Genomic DNA, 24112 nt, shown 5'->3' on the forward strand with positions numbered 1-24112 from the left:
GAGAAACAATAAACCATGGAGGTGGTGGACAGTCCTGTAAATCTCCCAAGTTTCTTATTAGATTTCCACTTATTGTACTTTAGAATATCAGCTACGTTAACCTCCGGGTTCGAATCCGACAAAGTGTTAAATGGAACGCGAGTGCGCTAGGGTGTACAATCCATTGTCACACACCATGTAGTGCCCTTAATCAGGGGTTGTAGAGGAATTTGGAATTCAGTCTTTGTGTTGGAAGCTAGTTACCTACTTTTACTCGTACTGCGAATAGGGTTGTGTATCGTTTGGGTTTTTCAAATCGATACTTTTAAAACTGTACCGCTGTCTAAACACAGCCTGAACCGATACTTAAAATAAAAGAACCACAAAAAATGTCTTTTTATTATATTATTATTTTGATTTTTTTAAATAAACAATATATTTGCCAACTATTAACTAATTTACATACTACCTAACCTAAACTTTACTAATTTAACACCAATAATAAAATAACCATAATTAATATACTTATAATTAAATATAACAATTATTGCTGTTTAATCAATAATTAAATTTATACTGTTTATACGGATGCTGATCTAATAAGATGTGTGTTTACATGATTAATGCATTTGCATAGAATGTAATGTTTTTGACATGTTTGCTGTGAAATGTTTAATCTAAAAAAAAAAAAAAAGAAGTAGTAGTATCCTGTAGGTTTGAGGTTAGATTATGCTTCCCTTCTTTTTCCGATAAATCCCGGCTTCTGCATTATGATTGGTTACAAGAATTCAGCTTTATCTATGACTGGTTAGATGCTTTACTACATGTGAAATGTAAAGCAATCGATGCTTAGAGACCAAGAGATGTAAGAGTGATTCTCATGGTCGGAAAAGGAAGCAAAACTTCCTTTCTAAAAACTTATTAGGTCACCTCATATAACCCCTAAATGGGGCGAACCTGTGTAGAAATAATATATTTATTCCAACGATCAGATCGAGTGTTTACACAGCTAATACTAAAACAGACTGACAAAAGTTTTACACACCACATCGCTCATTCTAATTCATTTAATTTTCCGATCAGGTCGGATCGGGTTAGACTGTTCCCACTGAGGAGCTGACATGATGCATTTTCATTTCAATTGAGTCATTCTTCCCATTATAATGGAATATTAGGTTTCATATAAACCCACCTAGTGAGTGATCCTCTACAGATTAGCCGCTTAAGGTTACACAGAACCACTTTCATTCCTAATAAGGAGATGTAAAAAGACTGTAGACACCCTTTTCTCAAGAAATATAAATATTTCACTTTGCTCCGAGGGAAATTCTCGACTTGTTTGCTTCGTCGTGTGAACATATATTGTTTAAAGTGTTCTACAATTTAAAAACAACGATTATTCGGACCATACTGCACCAAAAGCGGGGCTGTACACTGAACTGCACCGCATCATTGTCATCCAACTAGACAGGAACGAGCTTAAGTATTTATCTTAATGGCTGCCTTGTGATTTTTATCAACCATATGGTGAATAGACAGCAATCAGACACTAAATACTTCTGCCATGATCTGCAACGTGACCAAGGATTTTGCTGAACATAATGGAACACAAAGAACAATTAGAATCGAATCTATAAAGCATGAGTCACTTTGCGTTGTCACTGTAGCACTTTCTCATCCTGGTTTAAATGCGAAAAGGGACCGTAACCAATCTCACGCACGAAATGGCACGGTTCTATTCAGGGAAAGTCATTTCTTACTGAAAAGAAGATATTTACGTATACAAGTAAAATCTGACAAGGTGCTCTGAAGGTGAAGGTGACCATGCTGAAGCTGATTATCTCCTTGACACTTGTTCGTCCTCGCACTCGTTCTCTATACCAGGAGGCCTGAAGCCTGAATCTCAGGAAGTGGGAACAACAATTAAACAAATCTGCATGTCTTTGGAACGTGGAAAGCAAACATGCGCACACACAGAGACCCGAGTCGGGAATCGAACCGTGCTACAGCTTCTTTTCACAAGACATCCGTCTAGTAAATAAAAAGGGACTGGACTGATACACACACACAAACACAAAACTCAAATAATGAAATTGAATAAATCAAATATTTAAAACAAATTGATAAACACATGCGTGTAAACACACTGATCAACAACTAATGCACATCATTTCCACAAGGACTGTTTTTTTGTTGTTGTTTTTTATATCTTCGCTGCTAATTACAAGAAAAGTTTACTGTTCTCATCTCACTACCTCCACTCATTCCTCTGTGTTGGATTGTGTCATATTTGTTGTGTTTTCGTCTTTTTGTGTAAACTTATGGCTTTATCTGTTTTGTCTCAGCTAGTCAGACAATTATTTGTTTTTATAGCACATTTATTAGTTAGTTCTTGCTAATTTACGTTGTTCATTTATGTTGTATATATGTAGCACGTTGGTCCTGGAGGAACGCTGTCACTGTCTATGGTTGAAATGACAATAAAAATGCCTACTTGAGTACTTGACTTGAACCCTTATCCTGGATATGTACTAACCCTTAAGATAAGAGATTAAGATTTAATTATTTGTCACAGGTACCTTACAGCAAATGATATTTTTTTTCCAGATATCTATTTACGAAGCGCAGGGTCAGCCAGGTGCAGATAGGGTCCAGGGCCTGGCTCAAGGGCTCGCGCAGTGGCAGATAGGTTGTGCTGGGACTTGAACCTATGACCTTCTGATCAGTAACCCAGAATCTTAACCGATTGGGTCGCCTGTTAATTATAACAATTTTAAAATGTAATAATGAACAATAAGTTCTTTCTTTCCTTAAATAAATAAGACGAGTTGTTACAATACAAAGTGCTGAAACTGGAGACTCATTCCAAAACACCTGCACCATATTCATAACATAACAACACGTATTTTGATTCCATTTCTATGATTCTCGTTCCTACAAAAAAAAACAGATGTTATACAGGCACAGCGCACCTCCATGATGCTGATGTAGTAGGAGAAGGGCGTGACCCGCAACCCTTTGACCATGATGTCGGATAGATGGTACGGGTACAGCATCAGGTGTTCCCGGCTGTACTTCAGCAGCTCCTCGTAATAGTTCCGCTCGTCCTTCTTCACGTGCCTGACTGTTGGTCACAGGGAAACACGCCGTGCGACAGAGTGACAATTAAAAGTGGCGCAAATCACCTTTAGTGCAAATAAACAGAATCCGTGTTCATTACGCGCGAGAGCGTTGCGGTCTTACCCAGATTGTTGCGGAACCGCAGCTGGTTTCGTATGCTGTACAGCAAGACCTGCTTGTCATACTCCCTCTGTGAGTTTCCAAGACTCTACAAATAGACAAGAAAAATAGATGAGGATCAATTCAATACATTCAACATCGGTCAGATCGTGAGATTGACTTGGTCCTTCTTGTTTCTGCATGAGTTTTCTCGGGTTTCCTGCAGCCTCTTAAAACCATGCTGGGTTCGTGACTCTAAAACGGTACTAGGCGTGACTGTGTGTGTGTGTGCGTGCATCATTCCAGTTTGGCTGGTTTCCTCCAGTCTCCAAAATCATAGTGAGTGGGTGACTCTGAATTGCTACTAGGTGTGACCACGTGTTTGTGTGTGCATAGTAAGGTTGACTAGCATCCTATGGACAGGGTTGTTATACAGTACTGTGCAAAAACCTCTTAGGCTTTTAATACAAACTTTCCTATGAATTTGTTTTTTATACTTTGTACAAAAACATTTATGGATTTTCAAAACATCTGTATTTCAACACAAAATTAAAATGACAAAGATATTTGTATGCCAGGAAGGAAAGAAGTTTATAGCATAGTAACCAACTAAATTAAACAAAATTTAAATATACTGTTTTAATTACTATAATATTATATAAGCAACCACTTTTTAGCAAAGAAAAATGCAAGTTCTTGGCATTTGCATGCAAAGCAGGCAAGCAGGAGCAACAGTCAAATTCCTCGGAAGAACTATGGCTGGTTCTGCAGCTTAATAGCTCACTTTGATTCGTTAATTACTATATACTGAGCTTTGTAGCATTTTTTCATTTAGCATCCATCATTTATTTGCTTGTACCTAAGATTTTTGCACAGTACTGTACATCATAATCCTGACCAAAAACAATGCATGAATTGATTATCCATTCATTCATTCATTCATTTTCTATATCGTTATCCCAGGAGACTTGCGTCACAAGGAGCGGTACACCCTGGACGGGATTCCAATCCATCGCAGAATTGAGAACACATTCTAACCTAATCTTGATGACTTCGTACTGTAGGAGGAAACCGGAGTACCCAGATGAAACCTACCAAGCACGGGGAGAACATGCAAATGCAAAAGATTTTATGTGCGCAGACCAGAGGTGGGAATCGAACCCCGACCAAGGAGGTGCGTGGCCGCACAGATTAATATGTGGCTATTAAAGTGCACGACGAGTATTCGAAACGTAGCTACGGCTGATTTCCAGGCTGTAACCTTTTTTTTTTTAAAACTGGATAGAGTTGCTGATCCTGCGCTCAAGTTCCCGTGCGAGTGTGTGTGTAGGATTTCCCCACGTTCTCACCATGGTTTCCTCCTGCTTCATAGAAACGTGCATGTTGGTGAACTTAAGTGTGAAAGGATACCGTGTTTCAGGACTAAATGAATTAATTAAATGTTCTCTACAATAATTGATTTGGATATTACTATATACATATAAAACTCAGCTAAGGTTGATTTTCAAACTGGATAAAGTCGCTGTTCCTGAGCTCTCGCCATGATCTCGCAGGTGTCCTCGGGGTTCTCCGGTTTCTTCCTGCTTCATAAAAACATGCAGAACACACAGGATGACGAGTTTACTAAAGAGGAATTAATGAAATGATCTCTAATCTGAACTCGATTAATCATCTGACTCAGATCTAAACCCTAGACCCTGACTCGGACCGTGGACACACTCCCCGGACGAGGACGCCAGCACGCTGTAGGGTTTGTCATTGCGATCCGCACAGATGAATGACAAGGAGACAGAAGCACACTGATGATGATGATGATGGCAGAGTCATTAATTCTCAGTGTCATAACCAGTGACATGAAGAAAGCTGATTTATTCAAAGTCATTGCATGTATGTTTATTCTCTTGATTTTAAATAACACTCCAGATGTTTACCTGCTTGACATTGGCTGGCAGTTTGTTCCACGGATAATTTTGCCTGATGTGAAATTCCACGTCTGTGTTCATCGCTGCTCTGCAGATTAAAACGTCCAGCAGCGGGTTTTCCGGGTACTCTCGTGTACCCTCCCGACACTTAACACCCAACCGTCAAAACGATAAAACGAGAAATATATTAACAACTGACACTAAGCTCTATATCATTTAAACCGACGTCCATTAACGTCCACTTCCTTGTCGTATTTCTAAGCAACTCCCCCCGCCCACTTTACGTCACGCGTCCACCTACCGTCGTCACTTCCGCTCAGCGCGCGCGTGACGAATTGCTAGGGAACAACACGCCGCATCGCAAAACGGTTCCTTTTTACTAATCTAGTCCCCTACATAGGGCGCCAGTCAAGTCACTAAGTTATGAGGCTAAATAAAACGTAATTTCCCAGTACATGTCAGAGTTTTGGAAGTGTTTTTTTTTTTTAAACAACAAATCAATGTTGAGGAATTTGATGTATACGCTTTCCTAGTACAGATACACCTCTTTTCATGCAGTGTGAGTAGTGCGCGTGTACAGGAAGTGAAGCGTCATTTAGGATCGAGCCCTAGAAACCCTCGGTTTCCCCTGATTAGTAAACATCACAAATGTCCCCAAGCAGTCAAAAAACACAACTCATATTATACACTATATTTATGCTGTGATAAGAAAGAACATAATGTATGATATAAGTTTATAAATGGGTTTTTTAAATATATAATGGAGGCATTATCTTATCATACATTTATCAGTGTGACCACCTGCTTAATATTGAGCAGGTTCACCTTTTGCAGGTTCACCTTTCTATCACAACTTTTTCATCAGTTTGATCTACAGTAGTGCTTCTATTCGATCGGACCTTACGGGCCAGCCTTCTCTCCCGATGTGCATCAATGAGCCATGCCCACCCATGACCCTGTCACCAGTTGGTTTTCTTCTTTGGATCACTTTTGGCACATCCTGATCACTGCAGCCTGGGAACTTCCCATTAGAGCTTCAGTTCTGGAGCTGCTCTGACCCCGTCATCTATCAATCAAACTTTTGGCCGCTCTCACAGTAGCTACAGATACAATGTCTCATGCCAATGGTGGCGGGAAGTGGCGGGATATATTAGACAGCTGGTGAACATTTTGTCCCTGTAATTGATGTGTTGGAATCAGAAAAAATGGGCAAGCATAAGAATTTGATTGACTTTGACAATGGACAGATTGTGGTGGCTAGAGACTCAGACTGCTCCAAAACTGCAGCTCTTTTGGGATGTTCCTGGTCTGCAGTGGTCAGGGACGTACCAAAAGTGGTGACCTGGGAAAAGGGTCATGGGCGGCCATGGCTTACTGCTTAATGTGGAGAGTGAATGCTGATCCAATATAAGAGCTCTAATCTATGATCAGGTTAATACTGATTTTCTTAGGGATGTGTCAGTACAGTATGTTATATGTCATTTATGACAGCATATCATAAAATCTCATAATCGACTGTGACATTTATGAAATTAAAGCTGATAATGACCTGTGACATGACCACTGTATAACATAAAAGCTGAACAATTACATCAGAACCAATTCATGTGATGATAGAAGTAAAAAATTTCAATGACAAAAAACAATGGTCAGATTTTCCTATAGCTCCTAAAAAAATTTTTTTTTAAAATAAGAATAATATTTTTTTCCCCACTCCATTTTTAATCAACGTCACATTAATGAGAAAAATTTGACTTAAAGTTGCAATGCAGCTGTATAACATAATTGAGTTGTTTGAAGTTTTGGGAAATGTTTGTCAGACTTCACTGGATTGTAGAGAGGGAGAAAAATAGATTTGTTTATGAACTGCCGATTCATGTATCGCCAAAATCAATTTTTTAAATTATTTATTAACTTTCTATCTATAATAGAGATGCACTGGTCAATCAGCTGGTTTTTCAACTTGATCCACCTTGATTGATTACGTTGGATTCTGTGCTGAATGCATGAGCTCTGACTGAAAAGCATCTTTATGGTACCCTCTCGCTACAAACGCTTATACTGTAGTAGTCTCGAAACACCACGTGTGGTAAATCGTCTCGAAACACGCTCGTTAGACGCCAGGCTGCATGTGAAGGTATTTGAGGTGGTTAAACGTCACAGTTTCTGTTTAATCAGGTGTACAGGTGGTACATTCAAAATTATTCCCACATTGGCATGTTGCACGAGTGAATTATTGCAAATGACTCGATAAAAATGTAGCTTTTTGTATAATTTAATTTGAAGTTAAATACAAGTTAAACTCTTGTATTTGATGTACGTATGAATAAAGTACTAATGCTTGATTTAACTTATCTTATGGTGGAAATCTTGGAATTTTTACAACCTTTGCATCTATGCAACAAAACGTGACTTTTATATTCGAAATAATTTTTTTTACCAATGCCGTGTGCAGCCATGTTGATTTGTCACCACTAGTATGAACTCACAGCTGAGGATGCCATCCCAAGTTACAAGAGTCGGAATTCCAAGTTCACTGGGGTCAGGAATTACAAGGCTTACAATATGTAAGTCATTCAGGGTGAATTTCTCCTGGCCTGCGCAGGCTTACTTGTGCGAATGTAAAAGGGGTAGAGCATTCCTTCAGATGATTATCTTACACGCACTTCTAGCCTAATGATATTCAATCTGTCTACGTGCATATATATGTTTGGGTATCCCTCTACAGCAAAATCAACATGACATTAACATATCATCTCCCTCGGTGTAACTGATGATAGGAGTAACAAGCCAAAGTCTCAGCTGCTTCTCATAATCAGATAACACTTACTTAATTGATATCACAGAATCTCAGCGTACGGAGGGCGATTCCACGAATGAGGTGTCATTTGTGTCTCAGTGGTGTTGAAGTTACAAGTGTGTACGTAAAATAAAGATTAAGTCATTTTAAACTTACACTGTATAGTAGAGCGTCCTTTACTTTAACAAAGGTTCATTTGTTCAGACAAATAATGTAAAATACACCATTTCCATGATTCATCTATCATGACAATCTTTATACAGTACACAGATCAGCCATAACATTTTGACCATCTGCCTAATATTGAGTAGGTCCCCCGTTTGCCACCAAAACAGTGATGCACTGTGTATTCTGACACCTTGCTATCATACTCAGCATTAATCTTTTCATCAATTTGAGCTACAGTAGCGTTTCTATTGGATCGGACTACACTGGCCAGCCTTCTCTTCCCTTGTGCGTCAGTTTTCTTTTGGTGTGACCTGACCATTGCAGCTTGGGAACATCCCATAAGGTCTACAGATTTGAAGTTGTCTAGCCATTACAGTCTGGCCCTTCTCACAGTAGGTACATTTTCAATATCTTGTTACAATGGTGGCTGGAAGTGGACGGGAGGTTTTGAGTGACTTCAATAAGGGCGAAATTGTGATGGCTAGAGGACTGGGTCAAAGCAAGTCTAAAAGTGCAGTTCTTGTGGGATGTAGCCCTGGTCTGTAGTGATCATGACATACCAAAAGTGAGCTAAGAAAGTGGAGATCTGGTAAACTGGCGAAAGGGTCATGGACAAAGTCCGACTCATGAATGGATAGTGTACTGTAGATCAAATTGATCAAAATGTTAACGCTGGTTGTGATAGAAATGTGTCAGAACACACAGTAAATCATTGATATGGTGGCAAAAGGGAGAGGGAGCTACTCATTATAATCCAGGTTGGCTGATCGGTGTATTCCACAAGGCTAATGTTTCACAGGAGGGTGATTTACCGAACAAATCACAGGAAGAACAAAGTTAAGTAAGAAAAGTCCCTTTAACATTTTTTAACAAGTTAACACAGGCCTCAGAGCACCCCTTTTAGGTCTCCTAAAGTGCTCTGTTAACGCTCCAGCTGAAATACACCACCGAAAATGTGGTTTTTTTATGCCTCAGCTCCTCTTCCAAATGTGCTGTTTCAATCAGTATGTTTACCTGCATAGATCAACTGAGATACTGTATGGTTACAGCTCAACTAGAGCATTTAGGTGAAATCTGTCTTTGTCTCTGTATGCAAGCATGGCAGGGGAATTGATTTATTGATTAAAGTATGCAATGTTTGGGGGGGATATGCCCTCTTTCAGTTTGTTCTCATTGTATTCCTGGTTGACGCTAGCATTCCGTACACATTACCTTCCGTACAAACAAGATCTACACTGTCTCTCAAGGTTATGATGTTATCTTAAGGCAGACCAACATCACTGGATTGTTAGGGAATTCACTAACTGTTATTCATTTTGTTTGACTTCCAAGACGAAGTCCAGGGCAGGAACTGTGGAGCATGGGCAAATGTCTGTTATACTGTACATTATACACCGGAGTGGCTCGATCCATCAACCGCATTATCTGTGTGTGCTAGTCCAACTTTGAGAATTTAATTTAGTAGAATTTGTTTAAGCCCTGGCCAGTGAAAAACAATGTCAAAAATCAGTAAATTCAATTTTATCTTAAAGTAATTCAATTTTCTATACAGTACTGCATATCCTGTACATTGCCACAGGAAGCCTGGAGCCTATCCCAGGAGACTTTGGGCACGAGGCCAGGTACACCTTTGATGGGCTGCCAATCCAGGTTCACTCACTCATTTACACACTACAGACGATTTCCATCCATCCATCCATCCATCCATCCATCTAGGAACCTCTGTAGTCCAACTAGGGGCCCATGGAGGCCAATGGTCATTACCACTGTATTTATTCCCATTTTACAACCATGGAGGACCTCTAGTCAACACAATACAAATGCGCATTCACGCACAATTTTGGCAATTTGGAAGCGGCAGGTACCCCAATCTGCATGTCTTTGGACTGTGGGAGGAAACCGGAGTACCCGAAGGAAACCCAGCAAGCATGGGGAGAACATGCAAACTCCTTGCACACAGACCTACAGTGGAAATCAACCTCTTGATCCTGGAGGTGCACAGGACTAACCAGCAAGCCACCGTGCACCACCCCCTTTAACATTTAGTGATATGCTATTAAATAGTGAGGTCATTTTGAAGGTACACCCTTATTACCCATTTTATGCATGTAGAGTGAAATAAAATGGCTATAAAATAAAATATTGGTGCCTGAAATGGAAAAACACATATACACACATTTTTTTAATACACACGGGCTAAATGACATACATTACTGTATATTACCTTTTGCATCTGCCTAAAACTCATTGATTATGTATCATTGAGTAAAGTGTTGGATCGCAGGGTGGGTAAGGAGCTTCAGCAGAAGAGATAGCCCTTTTTTGTTCCTCGTTCAAATCAAAGTTAACCATTAATATAAAACTCACATTATGGCAAACATGACTTTTTATTCCTGTCCCCATAGTAATGTGTGGTAGGTGAATGGTCCTTCTCACCTCCCCAGTCTGGGGCAAACCAAAAGTAACCATTCCCATATACTCAGCTGTTCCCCTTACTCAGCCCAGCCATCAGCACATCTCTATATTTACCAGCTTCCTGGGTTACACAAGAACAGTGAGGGGCGTTAACAAACCCCTGAACCTTGTTAACCGTCCCAAGTCTAAGCTAAGCCCTTGGTCCCTGTAATAGTAAACATACAGAGCACATGGTCTATGGCTAACCAGTGTGGGAACAAGCAAGGAGAGGATCAAAGGCACGGGCAAGTGCAGTCCTTAGAACTATTCTGGGAACCTGGAATGTACGCAGCAACCTCATGGCAAGCTCTTAACCTGCGCGCTCAATGAAGCTTTCTCTACATTTGTCTCAGCCTGCCATTATCTTTACACAAGACCTGTTTTAGGACGTAATTGTTTGCTGAACTGTAGTTGATTTTGACTAGATATTGGAAGGTAAGCAAGCGCACATTGCACATGGGTCTATTAGACAGTGGATTATTATTTATTTATCATAAGCTTTATTGTAAATTCGTTTTTTATTGTAACATTGCTCATGTTAATTTATGTATAAGGTCCAAATTATATTAAATTCATCTATACATCTTACATTTATTTATAAGGATGTTAATGGTTTAATTGTTTAGAATGGGAGTTACTCCCTTAAGGAACATCTCCAGTTTTTATCCATGTGTTAGACGCATTGCATTAATTGCTTACATTCTACGATATTTAATGTAACATAAAATGATTAAACCCTACCTTCATTCACTGATGAGATCTGAGAGGTTTGCTGATGAAGTGCTAAGTCCCCAGTGTTAATTTAATACTCACAGTGCTCATTTACACATTCTAGTTGTTGATAAAACACTGCACGCGTTAACTCAGTTCTTTCTACGATTTTATCTATTTAAGTTTTTTTTTTAAAGTAGCTCATTACAATTCATATGTTTTACACCTTTTAACTCTTTTAAGAACTCATTGTGTGTGTTTTTTAATAGTAATTGTCACTTGATTCTTTTTTATATGACAGCGCGGGGGAATGCCATTGGTCATTCTCTGTTGTCACACTCTTGGTAATAGCTGTTAATAATACCCAATAATGATTAACCTCTTAAAATAACAGCCAGCATGGCCTGTGTATGATATAGCGGGGTTTAAAATCGGTAGCTGTCTCTGGGGCAAATGCACACTCAATGCCAATAATAGCTTCAGTAAATGCCCTCGTACAGACAGCGAGACTGTCAAGGGCAAACCCGGTGAGGGCTTGGACACAGCTGGAATGTGACATATCCGCCTTGTTAAAATCAGTTTGGATTATTAGGAAACAGTGGCCGACAAGCATTACATGAATGCTGATGGTTTAAAGGAGGAAATAATACCCAACAAGAAATGTAACGCCGGCGAACAAAAAAGCTATATCTGGTTCACAAGTTCCATGATACAAAGTCTTAGTGGTACAGGGTGTAATGGGCTAAGAAACAGTAAGTTATGAGGTTAGAACATATTTGTCCAACACTGTCAAACAAGCTTTGAGTGTGAGTTACTTCACATTAAGGTATCTTCCAATGACTAACAATACATGTGATGTCTCTTACTTATTTAGAATGGCCTATTCATCCCTCGAGCATCTTCCATTTAAAGATCAGGAACTTCCATCCCAAATGCTGTGCCATCTCAACTGCCTCAGGCATGAGCGGATCTTCACCGACGTGCTTCTCTGCACCGAAGATTTGGAGATCCCATGCCACAGGAACGTTCTAGTATCCAGCAGCCCTTACTTCCGTGCCATGTTCTGCAGCAACTTCCGTGAGAGCGGCCAGACGAGAGTGGATCTAAAAGGGATCAGCTCGGAGATCTTGAGCGGTATCGTGGACTATATTTACACCGGAAGCATTACTATAAGCATGGAAATAGTGCTGCCTCTAATGCAAGCTGCATCCATGCTGCAGTACACGAGGCTTTTTGAGGCCTGCTCAGCCTTCTTGCAGGAGCAGCTGAACCCAGACAATTGCTTGAGCATGATCCGACTTTCGGAAATCCTGCACTGTGACAGTTTAAGAGAGCGAGCGAAGGAGTTGGCTGTGCGCTGTTTCTCGGACGTGGCTGCCTCGGAGGACTTTTGTGAGCTCTCACTGCCTGAATTAATGTGCTACCTGGAGGATGACAGGCTTTGTGCTGAGGAAGAGCAGGTGTTTGAAACACTCTTGGCCTGGATCCATCACGATCCTTTTTCTCGGCGTGGTGCTATCCATGATCTCTTTAAGAAGGTGCGCTTGAGGTACATCCATCCTACGTACCTTTTCCAGTTCATAGCCAATGATCCACTCGTCCAGTCGTCCACCCTTTGCACAGAGATCATTGAGTCAATGCGCCGGCTGATGTTTTCCGTTAGCACCAAATGCACGCGTGAGCTGAAACCTCTCTGGACTACGCCTCGTCGTTACACCTGCCAAGAGACTTTGGTAGTCGTGGGCGGTCGCAAGAACAATGAGCAGACATCTCGGGAGGCGTTGCTCTATGATGAGCGTACGCAGCGCTGGCAGTGGCTGGCCAAGTTGCCCTTGCGTTTGTACAAAGCTGCTTATGTATGCATACATAGTATTCTGTATGTTGTTGGAGGTCTTAGCCTCAGCATGGCATCAGGAGACAGCACAGTTAGTGCCACGGTCTATACCCTGTCACTTAAGACAAACCAGTGGAGGACGGCCGAACCCATGCTTGAACCGCGTTATGCCCATCAGAGCGTGTCTTACTTGCACTTCATCTTCGTTCTCGGAGGCATAGGGGCCGACAAACAGATCTCGAACAGAGTGGAGCGCTACAACAGCATGTTTAACGTGTGGGAACCTATGGCCCCAATGCCTACAGCAGTACTCCATCCTGCAGTGGCTGCCAATGACCAAAGAATCTATGTGTTCGGAGGGGAGGACTCCATGCAGAATCCAGTGAGACTGATACAGGTAATTAGGCAGGGTTTACTTACTGTATGGTATATACCTTAAATCATGGTCTGATTCCTTTTAACAAGTCGAATACTGTTTATCTTCTTAAGGTTTATCACATTTCACGCAACCAGTGGTTAAGAATGGAGACCAGGACAGTAAAGAATGTCTGTGCACCAGCTGCTCTCATAGAAGACAAGATTTATATCATTGGAGGTGAGAGCAATACAAACTTCTATAGCACAATTATAAACAAGTCGTTTGACAGATTTCTTTTTTGTCCAATTAAGGGTACACAAGAAGGATGATTGCTTACGACACCAAAGCCAACAAATTTGTTAAATGTGAGAACATGAGGGAAAGGAGGATGCACCATGCCGCTACCGTGATCAACAATAAGCTCTATGTGACAGGAGGCCGCTTCCTTAACAGCCACGACGTCATCGAGGACTCCGACTGCTTTGAGTGTTATGACCCAAAAACCGACGTCTGGACTTCTAAAGGGTCTTTACCGTACAAACTGTTTGACCATGGATCTCTGGCCTTGATCTGCGTCTCTAACCGTCCAAATCCGCCCTGACTGGGGAAAGTGGCCAATAATTGTACATCTGATTGGCTCCTTGGCCAAGAAATATGAGCCAAGACCACAACTGAGACTCTAGACCAAATGAAAAAGCGTACGCTTTATATGCATTGCAGAATATGCATTGCTTGTGGCTTTGATGGTTTGCAGCATCTTCCGTCATGGAATCTCTAATCAGATAAGTGGACGTTTATATAGTGGAGCTGTGGGAGCTTCTCAGGATCACACCAGCAGCTGTCTGTGCATAATCATTATTATACTCAAGATGAATATCCTTGAAACCCAAAACACAGGATGTATTCCACTACATGTGGAAAACAATTTTCTCAGTATACTGTAATATACTGTAAGAGTATCACATTTAAAGTCACTTTATGAAGACACATTCCTTCAGAGGTAATGCGAAAACCATGCGCAGCTCGACGACTATTATTTGTTATCTCGCCCTCTGTTCGACAAAGAGAAACTGCTGATGTGCTGCACTTGCTTTGGTCGACTCTTTGTTTACCTGCAATGAAGGCCTTATCTTTTAAATTTAAAGTTGCTGCAAAAAAGGTCACGAAAAGCACTAGACCGTGGTCCTGTGAAAAGATTTATTGATATGACTTGAATTCTTTCTTTAGTGCTGCTTTTGATGAGAAATGTTTACCGCATGGGAAGCTGTGAGCACACACATCTATAGTGTGGCGATTAGGTATACAGGTATTTATTATGTTTTATTATATGTAGTGGGTCTCTGGCTTTTTATTTAACATAACTATCTTTTCTTTGTCTCTATGGAATTCTGGATTAGCATATTGCCAGCTAAATGAGACGAAATAGAGAAACTACACAGCTGCTGTCAAGCAGAACCTGATGATATATGATATGTTTCTTATACACTGCGATAGTGCTTGCAGGCCTATTGTGGTCATGCAAACTCTTATGCTAGTGTTTTGCATTGCAAATTTGTTGCAGATTCAGATCCACGGAACACAACTGTTGTGCCTGCTTACACTGCCATGACGGTCACTCCTGACGTACATGATCATTTTACATTTTTTCTTTAAAGAAGAAGAGCTGTGAATGATATAAATATGTGCAGACGTTAGTATTCACTGTCATGAAATTTTAATAAGTGTTAATGTCAGTAACATATGCTGTCTTACATGTGATTTTGTTTTTTTTATACTACATTTAATGTGCTGGCTGAAATGGAATCAGACATGAATACTCACAGGACAAATATTATAGTATACTATAGTAAACTGTAGTGTTTATTACAGTAATTTACTGCATGCTGTAGTTAACTGTAGAATTTATTATAGAAATACATCAAAGACCATGCACTTTAGGGAACTTTAGTGTTTATTCTTGTATTTACTACATGACAAATTAAACTGTAGTGTTTACAGACCATAGTAAACTGTTGTATATACTATAGTCATATACCTCAGACCGACTCTAGTAATTACTACACGCCACAGTAAACCCTAGTATTTAGTACATTACTTTACTACACGGCAAAGTGAACTGTGAAATTCTAGTAACTGACTACACTATAGTAATTTGCTACATACTGAATTAAACTGTAATATTTACTATAGTAACATCTAAATTTTGCAATAAGCTGTACTATTAAATCTCATAATTTCTACACACTGTACTACATTACTACATGCCAAAGTACCTGTGCTCACTATAGGAATTTACTACACACTGTAGTAAACTGTAGTATTTACTATAGTATTTTTTTACATGCCATATTAAACTGTAGTATTAATTCCAGAAATTACTATACACAGATGTACTGAAGTAAACTGTAGTATTTACTATAGTAATTTTCTACCTGCTATATTAAATTGTAGAATTTATTCTAGTTAATACTATATACCGAAGTAAACTGTAGTATTTACTATAGTAATTTTCTACCTGACATATTAAATTGTAGAATTTATTTTACTCATTAATAAACACAGAAGTAAACTGTAGTATTTACTATAGTATTTTTTACATGCCATATTAAACTGTAGTATTAATTCCAGAAATTACTATATACAGATGTACCGAAGTAAATGGTAGTATTTACTATAGTAATTTTCCACCTGCCATATTAAATTGTAGAATTTATTCTAGTAAATACTATATACCGAAGTAAACTGTAGTATTTACTTTAGTAATTTTCTACCTGCCATATTAAACTGCAGAATTTATTCTAGTAAATACTATATACCGAAGTAAACTGTAGTATTTACTATAGTAATTTTCCACATGCCATATTAAACTGCAGTATTTATTCTAGTAATTATTAAACACAGAAGTAAACTGTAGTATTTACTATAATAATTTTCTAAATGCCATATTAAACTAGTATTTATTCTAGTAATTACTATACACTGTAGAAAACTGTAGTATTTACTTTAATAATTTACTACCTGTCATAAAAAAAAACTTTAGTATTAATTCTAGTAATTACTTCCATAATTTACTCTTATAATTTATTACAAGCTGTAGTGGACTGTAATATTTATTCTAGTAATTATTAAACACAGAAGTAAACTGTAGTATTTACTATAGTATTTCTTTACATGCCATATTAAACTGCAGTATTTGTTCTAGTAATTATTAAACACAGAAGTATACTGTAGTATTTACTATAATAATTTTCTAAATGCCATATTAAACTGTAGTATTTATTCTAGTAATTACTATACACTGTAGAAAACTGTAGTATTTACTTTAATAATTTACTACCTGTCATAAAAAACTGTAGTATTAATTCTAGTAATTACTACCATAATTTACTACACGCTGTAGTGGACTGTAATATTTATTCTCGTTATTACTACATGTAAACTGTATTATTTATATAATTTACTATACCCTATAGTGAACTGTGGTATTTATTCTAGTAATTTTCTACCTGCCATATTAAACTGCAGAATTTATTCTAGTAAATACTATATACCGAAGTAAACTGTAGTATTTACTATAGTAATTTTCTACCTGCCATATTAAACTGCAGAATTTATTCTAGTAAATACTATATACCGAAGTAAACTGTAGTATTTACTATAGTAATTTTCCACATGCCATATTAAACTGCAGTATTTATTCTAGTAATTATTAAACACAGAAGTAAACTGTAGTATTTACTATAATAATTTTCTAAATGCCATATTAAACTGTAGTATTTATTCTAGTAATTACTATACACTGTAGAAAACTGTAGTATTTACTATAATAATTTTCTAAATGCCATATTAAACTGTAGTATTTATTCTAGTAATTACTATACACTGTAGAAAACTGTAGTATTTACTTTAATAATTTACTACCTGTCATAAAAAACTGTAGTATTAATTCTAGTAATTACTACCATAATTTACTACACGCTGTAGTGGACTGTAATATTTATTCTCGTTATTACTACATGTAAACTGTATTATTTATATAATTTACTATACCCTATAGTGAACTGTGGTATTTATTCTAGTAATTTTCTACCTGCCATATTAAACTGCAGAATTTATTCTAGTAAATACTATATACCGAAGTAAACTGTAGTATTTACTATAGTAATTTTCTACCTGCCATATTAAACTGCAGAATTTATTCTAGTAAATACTATATACCGAAGTAAACTGTAGTATTTACTATAGTAATTTTCCACATGCCATATTAAACTGCAGTATTTATTCTAGTAATTATTAAACACAGAAGTAAACTGTAGTATTTACTATAATAATTTTCTAAATGCCATATTAAACTGTAGTATTTATTCTAGTAATTACTATACACTGTAGAAAACTGTAGTATTTACTTTAATAATTTACTACCTGTCATAAAAAAAACTTTAGTATTAATTCTAGTAATTACTTCCATAATTTACTCTTATAATTTACTACAAGCTGTAGTGGACTGTAATATTTATTCTCGTTATTACTACATGTAAACTGTATTATTTATATAATTTACTATACACTATAGTAAACAGTAGTATTTATTCTAGTAATTATTAAACACAGAAGTAAACTGTAGTATTTACTATAATAATTTTCTAAATGCCATATTAAACTGTAGTATTTATTCTAGTAATTACTATACACTGTAGAAAACTGTAGTATTTACTTTAATAATTTACTACCTGTCATAAAAAACTGTAGTATTAATTCTAGTAATTACTACCATAATTTACTATACGCTGTAGTGGACTGTAATATTTATTCTCGTTATTACTACATGTAAACTGTATTATTTATATAATTTACTATACCCTATAGTGAACTGTGGTATTTATTCTAGTAATTACAACATGCTGAATTAAACTTCTTTTTTGATTTGCTATAATAAGTAACTACATGCCATAGGAAACTGTAATGCCTACCATAGCAATTTACCATACAGTACATTATAGTAAAGTGTAGCATTTATTCTAGTAATTCTTTACACATCGTAGTTAACTGTAGCATTTAAAACATCCTTTTAATATATGATGAAAAGGAACTAAACTGTACATGTTCTTGTTTTATACTCTTTATATGCTGGAAATGTAGATATAGTGCACCTTTTAAAACATTTCGGAACATAATTCACTTTCATGGTAAAGCTTCATCATATACACACTTCTAGTTAAAATACGGTTCATTCTAAAGCTACAAAATGTAAATGTTTGATGATACCACCCCGGCAACTATAAAAGGCAGTGAAGATATAGATCTCAATCCAGATTTTATGACTTTATGTTCAGCCGGGGTGTAAAGATGCTCCAGCTTTTTCTTATTAGCACTCCTCTGGTATACATGCGCCCCTCTTAGCAGATCCAGTCTCACTACTTTATTGACCTCGTTCAACTTTCCTGAGATAAACTGTACAGTATAACTGATTTTCATGCATCTGCTTATTTCACCCCAGAGCAGATAATTTCCTGAGGCTTGTTAAGGCTAAGAGCAATCATCAGGAGTCACCTAATGGACAAATGGTTATTCCTAATGCTCAGGTGAAATGACACAGTGCGGGATGCTTCAAATTACTCCACAAATTACATTCAAACCTTTTGGCCTGCTAACAAGACAAATAATGTACTTGTTGAAATGTTTCATAAAGTTGGAAAAGTGCAGATCTCTCTCTCTCTCTCTCTCTCTCACACACACACACACACACACTGCACTAAAAAGCACCATTATAGAACTGCTGAATCTGGGTGAAAAACCGTATTCAATGTTTTCATGAGCTAAATTTAATGTAAAGGCTATATGGCTACTTTTAGGATTTTAGGATTAATGTCCTCTTCTTGTGTTTTGTCGTAGCTTCAAGAGATCCAGTGCACTAATACTGTACATCCTGTATTGTGATGGTGTATTTCATACACCGTATTATTAGTATTATATAAAATTATATAAAATAACATATAAAATAACATATACTTTTTATACTTATATACAAATATACTTTATATATATATATATATATATATATATATATATATATATATTTATTTTTTTTTTTTTTTTTCAGGCACTGAAATAAAATCAGACATAAATACTGATAGGACAAATACTATAGTTTACTATAGTAAATACTACAGTACACCATAGTCAACTGCAGTATTTACTATACTAATTTATTACACACTGTGGTACATTGTAGTTTTTAATTCTAATACTTAAAACATGCTGTTGCAAACTGTAGTATTTACTGTAGAAATTAACTACGCACCATAGGGAACTGTAGTATTTATTCTAGTAATTTCTGCATACCACATAGTATTTGCTATAATAATTTTCTACATGCCATAGTATATTGCAGTGTTTTTTTTTTATAATTCAATAATAGGAATAGGAATAAGTAAACTGTAAACGCAGTGGTGGCTCAGTCGGTTAAGGCTGTGGGTTACTGGGTTACTGATAGGGAGGTCAGGGGTTCGAACCCCAGCATTGCCAAGCTGCCACTGTTGAGCCCAAACTATAGTATCTTTGTAATCATTTAATAAGTAAAGTACAAATTAATAATGACGTTATGAGTCAGTTGTGCCAGATCAGGCCAACCTTAAACTGTGCAGGATTATGGAGTCTGGATTTAGATCATAAGAAAACAAGAGAGCCCCGAACTGCAATTTTAGTTTACACTGATATGATGCCATTTGAAATAATTGTATTTTGTATGAAATGGTATTTTAGTGGGTGGCATGGTGGCTTAGTGGTTAACACGGTCGCCTTGCACCTCGAGGGTCTGGGTTCGATTCCGGTGCGCACGGAGGACTGTACGGAGGATGTGGCGCATATAGCTTACATGTTATCTGTATGCTTGGTGGGTTTCCTCCGACAGTATAAAGACATGCATAACTGACATTCCCAAATCACTATAGTGTGTGATTGTGTGCCATACAGTGGTTTGGCACCCGGTCCAGGTTGGAGCCCACCTCGTGCCCTAAGTCCGATGGGATTGGTACTGTAATGTGCTTTTTAGCATGACACCAGAGAATACCATTGCATCTACAATTGGCTGTCCTGGAATCCTCTGGACAAGCCGTTACTACACATGACTGATTCACTGGATCGGACAGATAAAGCGTCTTATATACCATACGTTAACATGGACTGGCTAGAATTCTCAGATGATCAAGGGTCCAGACAATTAATTGTGTAGACAACCTAGGTGTTAGGTAGTTTCTTAGGTAGTGCCCAGTTCACAAAGTGTATGCAAGTAGACTGGACATGTCTCAAATGCTTTGGGGCACATAGGACACCTATAGTCCAAATATAGTAGTACTCACATTTTTCTGGAGATAAGGCATATATCTTAAAAACTGGAAGAGTTTAAAGGGTAGGATTCCTATACGCCAGGCTATTCATTCGTATACATGTTGTGTGCTGATGGGCAGATAGTAATAACTGTTGCGCAAATCCACTGACTTGAACAACTGACCTCCTTTAGCTCTAAACCTAGTCTACTAAGTGCATAGTTTCATATTTAGGTCTGATATGTAAAAGAAGGGGAAAAGCAAAAAGAAAAAAGAAAGATGGCTTAAATTATAATAGCTCCAGAAGCACCAAATCAATCTGCTTAATGCATAAACACTGTGCAAGTGACAGGTGTTCTGCACCACTCATGGTTAAAATGCAGAAAGATTGCTTGTCTTTAGGATCTTTCGTGGGATGTTTAGGTCAAACCAGGACTTTTGATTATGCAGAACAATTTTGAACAAATAAGGAGTCTCTTTATTTGTCTTTATAAACCCCTGCTACACATGATAGGACTGCCTGCTTCATGTCAGAAATGCTGGCCTCCCAGGAATTCCTTTATATGTGGAAATGGCTTAGAGCGAGGTTGAGGTTCTGAAGCAGTAAATCAACTCACTTAACACATAAATACAAGGTGACAGGTGTTCTGCACCACTGATAATTGAAATCATTGCTTATCTTTAGGATTTTAAATTTTACATTTTTGAGTAGGCCACAATCCAACACTAGATGGCGCTTTATCACAGCCAAAATGCACAGCACAACTGGAGACTCCACTAACAGGGAAGGAATAAGAAGTGATGTCGCACTGGTGGCACACATAATCACACTAAAGAATTACTTCATATACACACACACACATATGCATATCTATCTATATATATACACTACCGTTCAAAAGTTTTAGAACACTTTCTAACTCCATGATCGTTCCTGATTTTTATTTCTTTCTACATTGTAAAGGAATGCTAAAGGCGTCCAAAAAATGCATTAATCTCCTTTGAACAGTTGATATTGAGATGTTTCTGCTATTTCTGCTCTGTAAAGGCTTCATAACGCCTCTAATCTGAGCTGCTGTTAATTGGTCATTTTTCAGGCTGATAACTCTAAATGAACTTCTCGTCTGAGGTAGAGGTAGGTTTTGGTCTCGCCCTCCTGGGACGGCCTTCATGAGAGCCAGTTTCATTATGGTGCTTGACGGATTTTGCAAATGCACTTGATGATACTGTTCTTGCAAGAACTATTACAGAAAGGCCGACCTCTGTGTCTTAAAATAACAACTAACTGTTTAATGTTTTTACGTAATTACCCAATTCCATGTGTTATTTTATAGTTTTGAAATCCCCAGTATTGTTGTAGAATGTAGAAAATAAAACACTAAACAATATCAAAGAAATTTGCAAGTGGCCCCAAACTTTTGAACGGTAGTGTGTGTGTGTGTGTATATATATATATATATATATATATATATATATATATATATATATATATATACACACTGGTGTGAAAAAATATTTGCCCCCTTCCTGATTTCTTATTCTTTTGCATGTTTGTCACACTTAAAAGTTTCTGCTCATCAAAAACCTTTAACTATTAGTCAAAGATAACATAATTGAACACAAAATGCAGTTTTTAAATGAAGGTTACGTTTTTAAGGGAGAAAAAAAAACTCCAAATCTACATGGCCCTGTGTGAAAAAGTAATTGCCCCCCTTGTTAAAAAAATAACTTAACTGTGGTTTATCACACCTGAGTTCAATTTCTGTAGTCACCCCCAGGCCTGATTACTGCCACACCTGTTTCAATCAAGAAATCACTTAAATAGGAGCTACCTGACACAGAGAAGCAGACCAAAAGCACCTCAAAAGCTAGACATCATGCCAAGATCCAAAGAAATTCAGAAAAAAATGAGAACAAAAGTAATTGAGATCTATCAGTCTGGTAAAGGTTATAAAGCCATTTCTAAAGCTTTGGGACTCCAGCAAACCACAGTGAGAGCCATTATCCACAAATGGCAAAAACATGGAACAGTGGTGAACCTTCCCAGGAGTGGCCGGCCGACCAAAATTACCCCAAGAGCGCAGAGACAACTCATCCGAGACCACAAAAGACCCCAGGACAACATCTAAAGAACTGCAGGCCTCACTTGCCTCAATTAAGGTCAGTGATCACGACTCCACCATAAGAAAGACACTGGGCAAAAACGGCCTGCATGGCAGATTTCCAAGGCGCAAACCACTTTTAAGCAAAAAGAACATTAAGGCTCGTCTCAATTTTGCTAAAAAACATCTCAATGATTGCCAAGACTTTTGGAAAAATACAATGTGGACCGACAAGACAAAAGTTGAACTTTTTGGAAGGTGCGTGTCCCGTTACATCTGGCGTAAAAGTAACACAGCATTTCAGAAAAAGAACATCATACTAACAGTAAAATATGGTGGTGGTAGTGTGATGGTCTGGGGTTGTTTTGCTGCTTCAGGACCTGGAAGGCTTGCTGTGATAGATGGAACCATGAATTCTACTGTCTACCAAAAAATCCTGAAGGAGAATGTCCGGCCATCTGTTCGTCAACTCAAGCTGAAGCGATCTTGGGTGCTGCAGCAGGACAATGACCCAAAACACACCAGCAAATCCACCTCTGAATGGCTGAAGAAAAACAAAATGAAGACTTTGGAGTGGCCTAGTAAAAGTCCTGACCTGAATCCTATTGAGATGTTGTGGCATGACCTTAAAAAGGCGGTTCATGCTAGAAAACCCTCAAATAAAGCTGAATTACAACAATTCTGCAAAGATGAGTGGGCCAAAATTCCTCCAGAGCGCTGTAAAAGACTCGTTGCAAGTTATCGCAAACGCTTGATTGCAGTTATTGCTGCTAAGGGTGGCCCAACCAGTTATGAGGTTCAGGGGGCAATTACTTTTTCACACAGGGCCATGTAGGTTTGGATTTTTTTTTTCTCCATAAATAATAAAAACCATCATTTAAAAACTGCATTTTGTGTTTACTTGTGTTATCTTTGACTAATAGTTAAATGTGTTTGATGATCAGAAACATTTTGTGTGACAAACATGCAAAAGAATAAGAAATCAGGAAGGGGGCAAATAGTTTTTCACACCACTGTATATATATATATATATATATATATATATATATATATACACACACACACACACATATACATATATATATATATATATATATATGTGTGTGTGTCCATTTTTTTTGGCTACACACACACACATTGTACTGTATATATACATACATATACAAATCTGCCCCAAAAAAAATGTATACGCAATTCAGGAAATAGCTGTACATTATATATTTGTAATGTACATTATATT

General features: G+C 37.7%; 2 protein-coding genes across 3 annotated transcripts in view; one reads left to right on the forward strand and one right to left on the reverse strand.

The window, feature by feature from the left end:
- fam91a1 (family with sequence similarity 91 member A1) overlaps nucleotides 1–5376 on the reverse strand; it is a 32736-nt gene extending 27360 nt beyond the window's left edge. For both annotated transcript variants that reach the window (XR_008356743.1, XM_053490379.1), the window contains exons 1-3: nucleotides 5130–5376; nucleotides 3223–3307; nucleotides 2952–3103 (exon numbers count right to left, since the gene is read on the reverse strand). Coding sequence is in view for 1 of the 2 variants with exons in the window: in XM_053490379.1 (XP_053346354.1) it covers nucleotides 2952–3103; nucleotides 3223–3307; nucleotides 5130–5201 (309 nt within the window). In the remaining variant the exon portion in view is untranslated. The remainder of the gene's footprint in view (nucleotides 1–2951; nucleotides 3104–3222; nucleotides 3308–5129) is intronic.
- Nucleotides 5377–10763: 5387 nt separating this feature from the next.
- On the forward strand, nucleotides 10764–15013 carry klhl38a (kelch-like family member 38a). Its single transcript, XM_053490203.1, has 4 exons — nucleotides 10764–10977; nucleotides 12128–13484; nucleotides 13577–13682; nucleotides 13757–15013. Exons 2-4 carry the CDS (start codon nucleotides 12129–12131, stop codon nucleotides 14044–14046), a joined length of 1752 nt encoding a protein of 583 aa, XP_053346178.1. The 5' UTR covers nucleotides 10764–10977; nucleotide 12128; the 3' UTR covers nucleotides 14047–15013.
- The last annotated feature ends 9099 nt before the right edge of the window (nucleotides 15014–24112 follow it).

Source organism: Clarias gariepinus, chromosome 28 (assembly GCF_024256425.1).
Source record: "Clarias gariepinus isolate MV-2021 ecotype Netherlands chromosome 28, CGAR_prim_01v2, whole genome shotgun sequence".
NCBI lineage: Eukaryota > Metazoa > Chordata > Actinopteri > Siluriformes > Clariidae > Clarias > Clarias gariepinus.